The 6,709-nt window shown below is 40.2% G+C and overlaps 1 protein-coding gene across 4 annotated transcripts in view; it reads left to right on the forward strand.

Annotated features, from left to right (window-relative positions):
- PTPDC1 (protein tyrosine phosphatase domain containing 1) overlaps positions 1-6,185 on the forward strand; it is an 85,306-nt gene extending 79,121 nt beyond the window's left edge. For all 4 annotated transcript variants that reach the window (XM_011927474.1, XM_011927475.1, XM_011927472.1 and 1 more), the window contains 2 exons: positions 890-1,000; positions 4,135-6,185. In XM_011927474.1, the coding sequence (XP_011782864.1) occupies positions 890-1,000; positions 4,135-4,251 (228 nt within the window). In that variant the 3' untranslated portion in view covers positions 4,252-6,185. The remainder of the gene's footprint in view (positions 1-889; positions 1,001-4,134) is intronic.
- Positions 6,186-6,709: the final 524 nt, after the last annotated feature.

Consider the following 6,709-nt stretch of genomic DNA (forward strand, 5'->3'; position numbering starts at 1 on the left):
TGCCCAAGGTTGGCACCACATGTCAGAGCAGAATTCAAGCTTAGACCACTCTGGCACAAAGCCCGTGTGCTTTCTATTACATAAGGCTGCCTGTTTTATCCTATTTCACCCTCACCCCATGTGTAGGGCATTTATATTGTTTCAGGTTTTTTACTTTCATAGGCATCATTGTAATGATAATTTGTGCTTGCAGGTGTTTCTTTATTATAGATAATGCTCTTGTAGGTTTTCAGAATTGAAATTAGTGGGTCTCTGTACATTACATCTTGGATATGTATTGCTGAAGGTGATGGAATTTCTCCTTTGCTAAGGTAAACAGCCCCCAGGAGTGAAGTCAGTGGGCACATTTTTAAGTATCTTACCCCCTTAGGTTGGAGGCTAAGCACTTAAGCACTGCATTGCTCCTGGGGGACTGGGGTTGCCCTTGTCCTTTTCTTTGTCTACCCGCCTCCCTCCATATCATCTGCAGTGGCTGGGTACCCAGATCCTGACCACTCAGTGCCCAGTTAGTTAGTCCATGAATCGCTATGACATGTCGCCATCTACTAGACAACTGACATGATTATATCCAGAAACAACAAGAATGGGAAAATCTGTTCGATTCACAGCAAGAGAAGCACTTGGTTTAAAATTGCACTGATCTTCAAATTTAGTTTTACTTTGTGCAATAGCTAGCCAGCTTTGATATTATCTCCTGAAAACTTTTCAAATTATATTAACACATAACAATAACCATTTGTTGATGTTTAGATATTTTGTTAGATATTTTGGCATTTGACATTATGAGTACTTGGTCACAAACCAATTCTTGACTCTAAGATAGTTTTGAATCGATTTATTGAGGCATTTTTTGAACAAATTTTTAAAATTTTGATTTCTACAAAAACAGGGACAGCACCAGACTATTCTCTGCGTGTTGCACTGCATAGTGAACCTGCAGACGATTCCCGTGGATGTGGAGGAGGCTTTCCTTGCCCACGCCATTAAGGCGTTTACTAAGGTGGGTCGCGCTCTTCTTTCCCCTCTCTGAACCACAGATCAGCATCATCTTTGTAAATCAGAATCCAGAGGTCACCATCCTCCTCTAAAATAAAACATGTATGTGTACGTTTTTCCCTTCATGGAAATCTGTTTGACATTTCTTCTAAGTAGTTGCAGAGTTTTAACCAAAGAAAAAGTTTCCAAACAATGATCTTAGGAAAAACTGAACTGTGGGTTTTTTGAAGGAGAACGTTGGAACAAAGAGCTTTTATATAAAAGAAAGAGAGAAACAACTGAGTATTGAATACATATTTTTAGATCATGTGCCTAATCAGAGTCAGAGAATCTTTGCTTGTTGAGCCAGTTCTACCTTGGGTTTAAGTAAGAAACCATCTATTGAAAAGTAAACATCCCACATTGCTGATTCAGTATTGAGTCCTGGTTGGCAAATCCTAAGGAAAGAGTTAAAAAAAGAAAAAATAGGTTTTATTTCTAAATGAGCAGTTTTTCCTGGCTGAAGAAAGAAGAAGCCAGGTTCTTACCGAGAGAAAAGTTTCCCTTTACCCCATCAACTATAATATGTTTATTACTTCTCATTGATATGAAAGTATCTATAATTTGTTTGTTACCTCTCATTGATATGAAAGTGTCATTAAACAAAGAACCCAGCTTTTGAATGACAACATCTGTGGTAACATTAATAAGTTATTATTTATACTCATTCACAAGTTGTGAAGATTCTTCCTTTTTAATATTTGTCCAGTCTGCTTCCCCTCCACTCTTTCCAGAGTGATGTTCTTATTCTTACTTCAGGCCTTCCTTTTTCCTCATCTGGATTCTATGGCACTAACCACTGACATCTCTTCAATCTGTTCTCAACTGTTTCCAGAGTCAGTAGTCTCAAATCTAGACCACGTGGTCCTTTACATCTGTATTTACATTTTCATAGACTGAAAGGCTACCCACCATGTGAAGAAGGTTGTGTTTTGGTGTTTAAGAAAGTAAACAGAGCCAGGAGTGGTGGCTCATGCCTGTAATCCCAGCACTTGGGAGGCTGAGGCAAACAGATTATGAGGTCAGGAGATCGAGACCATCCTGCCCAACATGATGAAACCCCATTTCTACTAAAATACAAAAATTTAGCTGGGTGTGGTGGTGTGTGCCTGTAGTCCCAGCTACTCAGGAGGCTGAGGTGGAAGAATGGCTTGAACCCCAGAGGCGGAGGTTGCAGTGAGCCAAAATCGCGCCACTGCACTCCAGCCTGGCAACAGAGTGAGACTCCATCTCAAAAAAAAAAAAAAAAAAAAAGGTAAACAATTCAGACCACTGTTAATGTTAATAAGGCATTTTTTTGCAAATGGGATATACAGTGTAGTTATAGATAAAATTAAATTCCTGAGCTTGACTGAAAACATTTCTTAAGATTGGTCTCCCTGAAAGCAGTAGGAATTCTTTACAACTTCTGTTGGCCTTTTAAGGGGATATGAAGGAAAAGTTAGAGATAGCAATTGTTCAAAATCTGTCTATAGAAAATGTTAGGAGACAGTTTACCTTGGGTCTCTCATGTCTCTTCATAGTCTGATGAGCAGATGCTCTGACCACTCTCTTTGGGGATCAACTCTTCACTAATGTCTGGAGAGCTCTGCCTGGAGAGCAGAAGGCACACGTTCTGACTTCCAGGATAATAAAAATGTTTCCCTTCAGGGCAAAGGTTGGCAGACTTTTTTGCAGCCCCCTTGTGAAACATTGGAGTTTCCTAAGCTTGGGGCTCCTCAGCTATGAGGCAAATCCGGTGCTTGTGCAGCCTCCACCTAGGCCCCTCTGCATTGCCCCCATGAGACTTGGGAGCCAAAGAGAACCCATGTGAACATGAAGCACGTGCAGCTGTGAGAAATAAAAGTTATCTGTCTCTGACCCAGAAATCTTGTATCTTCTACCAGTATCCGTAACACTGGCAAGCTAACAGGTTAAAGTCAGATCCTTTACAGTTGTTGACAGAGGGAACAACCTTCCATTTTCAAAATTTATCAGAGGAGAAATTTCAGAAGGAGAGAAGCAGTGATTGTGTGACCCTGATTCTTTCCCAGGGAGTCACACACTATTCTGGGAAGGGGGTTGAGGGTGGTTAGTTGCTCTGGTTCTCAGTTCTGCCATCACTCCTAACCCAGAGTGTGGTAAACTTGGGTGAAAAAATGCAAATATTTGTAAATAGGGCTCTCCCATCAAGGGGAAAGGAAATTTACCTTTATCAAGGTGGGGTTTGTTTGTTTGTTTGTTTGTTTGTTTGCTTTTTGAGACAAGGTCTCACTCTGTCGCCCAGTCTGGAGTGCAATGGCACAATCTCAGCTCACTCCATCCTCTGCCTCCTGGGCTCACGCATTTCTCCCACCTCAGCCTCCCAAGTAGCTGGGACAACAGGCACGTGCCACCATGGCTGGCTAATTTTTTTTAATTTTTTGTAGAGATGAGGATTTGCCCTGTTGCCCAGGCTGGTCTCAAGCTCCTGGGCTCAAGCGACCCTCCCACCTCGGCCTCCCAAAGTGCTGGGATTATAGGCGTGAGCCACCATGCCTGACCAGTTGAGGTTTGTATATATGTGCCAAACATATGTTAGACTCACAGATACGCTGTCCTATGAAGGGGGGTATCATTATCTCTGTCTTACAAAGGAGGAGATCGAGGTCCAGGGAGGTTGGGTATGAGATGAGGACACATAGCTAGCAGGTGGGGAGCTGGGCTTCTATTCATGTCACTCTGATTCTGTCCAGAGTGGCCACAGGGCCTCTCAGCAGGACGTATACAGCTGATGTACTGTTTTAATACAGGAAATGTTTCCCTTGTACCATCAATGATAGTCTCAAAAAATTCACTTCATACCCACTGTTGACTTGCTTCATGTCTGGGTGTATATAATTAGACTAAATATCCAGGCACTAGATTTAATTTTGCGGTTTTCATTCATAAGTTTGGTATTGACATGGTTGGCAGTTCTAATATAGTCTTTCAACTAAAATGTGTGAAATTTATTATGTGTATTTTATAGAGAGTTTTGTTCGTAAGTCTGTTTTTTTCTCCACCCCCTCCTTCTCTCAAAATAGAAACTAGTTAAAATTCTTGTTACAGTGTCCTGAATGTAAATTTCTTTATCACCAGGTTAATTTTGATTCTGAAAATGGACCAATAGTTTACAACACCCTGAAGAAAATATTTAAGCACACACTGGAAGAAAAAAGAAAAATGACAAAAGATGGCCCTAAGCCTGGCCTCTAGCTTTCCCTCGTGGTGAATATTTCAGACCTAAAGATCCAGATAGTATCTCTGTTCATATGTGAATAAGTTGCAGTTTGTGGGGCTACTTTTTCTCGTAGCACTTTATTTTGAATGTTGTTGATTTGTGCTGAGAATGGTCGTCCCTATTTGAACCAATTATTTATTTTTAAATATCCTTGAGCTACATTTTTGTTTTGAAAAATTGCCATAAATTTGGTGCCACTTTCTTTTATTTATTTGACTGAGTTAATATTGCATTAACATTTTAAGTATATAGTGTTTACATTCTTATTCCTTTTGACGTTTTGGAAATAATCATAACTTGTCTTTCCAAAATAACCATTTTCTTGATGGAACTCTTCCTAGAGTTTTTACCAAATAGCTAACTTCAGTAGTAAAACCTCATTGTGTGTCCATTCCCCCACAAATGAACTAAGAAAGTCACCAAGTGTCTTAAGCTGTTTTATATTTGTTACAAAGAAGGCTATTGCTATAATATTTTTAAAAGGTTTTTTTTTAACTTTGAAATTTTTTGTTTTTCCTTTTCTTTTTATAAATGTAACAGAGGGTTTCAAAGCATATTATTTTTCAGAGAGATTTAGTTTTACTTTAATGGAGTGACTGTGAAGTGGTTGGGATTTTTTACTTGTAGAAAGTAGACTTGCTCTGTGTCACATTTCCAAACAACCTTGCCAGCCTTGGCTGTCAAAAGGAGGCAGGAGCAGTTCTCAACACACCAAGCCTTATTCCCACTCCCTTGGGTTGCTGCTAAGCCAAATAGCATCTTTACAGAGAGGAAGTGGGATCAGAGGCAGGAAGTGTGGAAAGTTGCTAAGAAGCAGGGCTTGCCTCTGTCCTCCCAGGGACTCCACAGGGACATTCGTGCAGGGCAGGGGCTCTGTGATAGTTGCCAGCCCAACTCTCAGGTGCCACAGCCACTCTACAGAGGTGACTCTTGGAGCTGGAGGAAGTCAAGACTGGGCCACTGTTTATGCTGATGGTGTATTAGCATGAGCAGTGTGGCCCTGGCCCCACACTCCCAAATCTGCCACTCCATATACCCAGTTGCCTCAAGGTTCGATACTTGGCTGCTTTCTTACAATGAGAATTAAGATTTTTAAACTGAAGTTGACCATACAGGTTGCATTAGCCCTATCTGGCTTCATATAAGAAGGGTGGCTGCCTAGACTAGTTCCTTGTAAGCTGAACCATCAATTAGCAATTGAAGCCATACTTTTATTTAAATTAATATGTGGAGATACCAGAAGCCAAGCCACAGAGAGGATAATAGTTTTTCCCAGTAAAGGTGATATTAATCAGACTAATTTCAAACTAAAGAAGTTACTACCTAAAGACGGAATTCAGGGGAAGCAAGACTCATTTAGAACAAATGAAATTTCTCCAGTCCTACATTTCTGAATTAACCTTTAGCACATCAAAAATATTTCAGTCACTCTCAGTCTCACTAACTCTAATGCCAAATGCTAAATGCAGTGTTCTTTCACACTGTTTTAATTTTCTTGGGAAATCAAGTCTAATGGATGTTAATGAAGTGGGTTGCCCATCCTCTTTATGACGGCATTAAGAGAGCACTGTGCTGTCAAGTGCCTGGCCTGGGAAAGAAGGGGAAGAAACAATTGGCTTTTATCCAAAGGTACACTATAAAAATAGAGTTTTTATTAAAAAAAAAAATGTTTGTTCTCATCTCAGTTGGCCTCATTTGGGCAAGTGACCCACAGGTCTTTTGGCGAGTTCGCTATTTGCCTGTTGAAATACTTGTTTCAACTTAGAGAACAGTTATGAAGTGACCATAGCATTGCATGACTAAAATTCTAAGCCTGAAACCTGAAAAAAGAGATATGACAGGGGAAATCAATCAGGCTATATATAAGTATTGTATTTATTTGAATAAAAGCAAAAAGAACAACCCATAATCCTAGTCTTGTACTTCTTTACCTTGATGCTCTAGGACATCTGATGAGAAAGACAAGGTTTTGCTCTTAGATTTTCCTGACAGGCAGATTGAGTTGTCGGCTGAGTCAGTGAGCCAAGCTCTGGTTAGTGCAGACTCCTTCCATCAGTTCAGCATGACCAAACACTGGGGGTTTGGGATAGGTGAGTTCTAAGAGGAATAGCTGAGGAAAATCTCCAAGCTGACAAGATTCCTACCTTCCCATATTTGGATGAGGAGTTCTTTGTAGCCCAGAGGACAGAAATCTCACCTATTGGGAGAAGTGATAAGGTTGAAAAATTCAGTTCAACAGAAATAGGAAGGTTAAGGGCACACACATATTAAGAACTTACCATGGGCCAGCCGTAGTCACCTCGCTGAATTATCTTAACAGAGAGAAGTCTCTTTTATTTCATTTATTTATGTTTGTTTATTTTTTTGAGATGGGGGTCTTTTTTTTTTTTTTTTTTTTTTTTGTTTTCTGAGAAGGGTGTTGGGGTAGCTCAG

This window comes from Colobus angolensis, unplaced genomic scaffold (genome assembly GCF_000951035.1).
Source record: "Colobus angolensis palliatus isolate OR3802 unplaced genomic scaffold, Cang.pa_1.0 Scaffold72, whole genome shotgun sequence".
NCBI lineage: Eukaryota > Metazoa > Chordata > Mammalia > Primates > Cercopithecidae > Colobus > Colobus angolensis.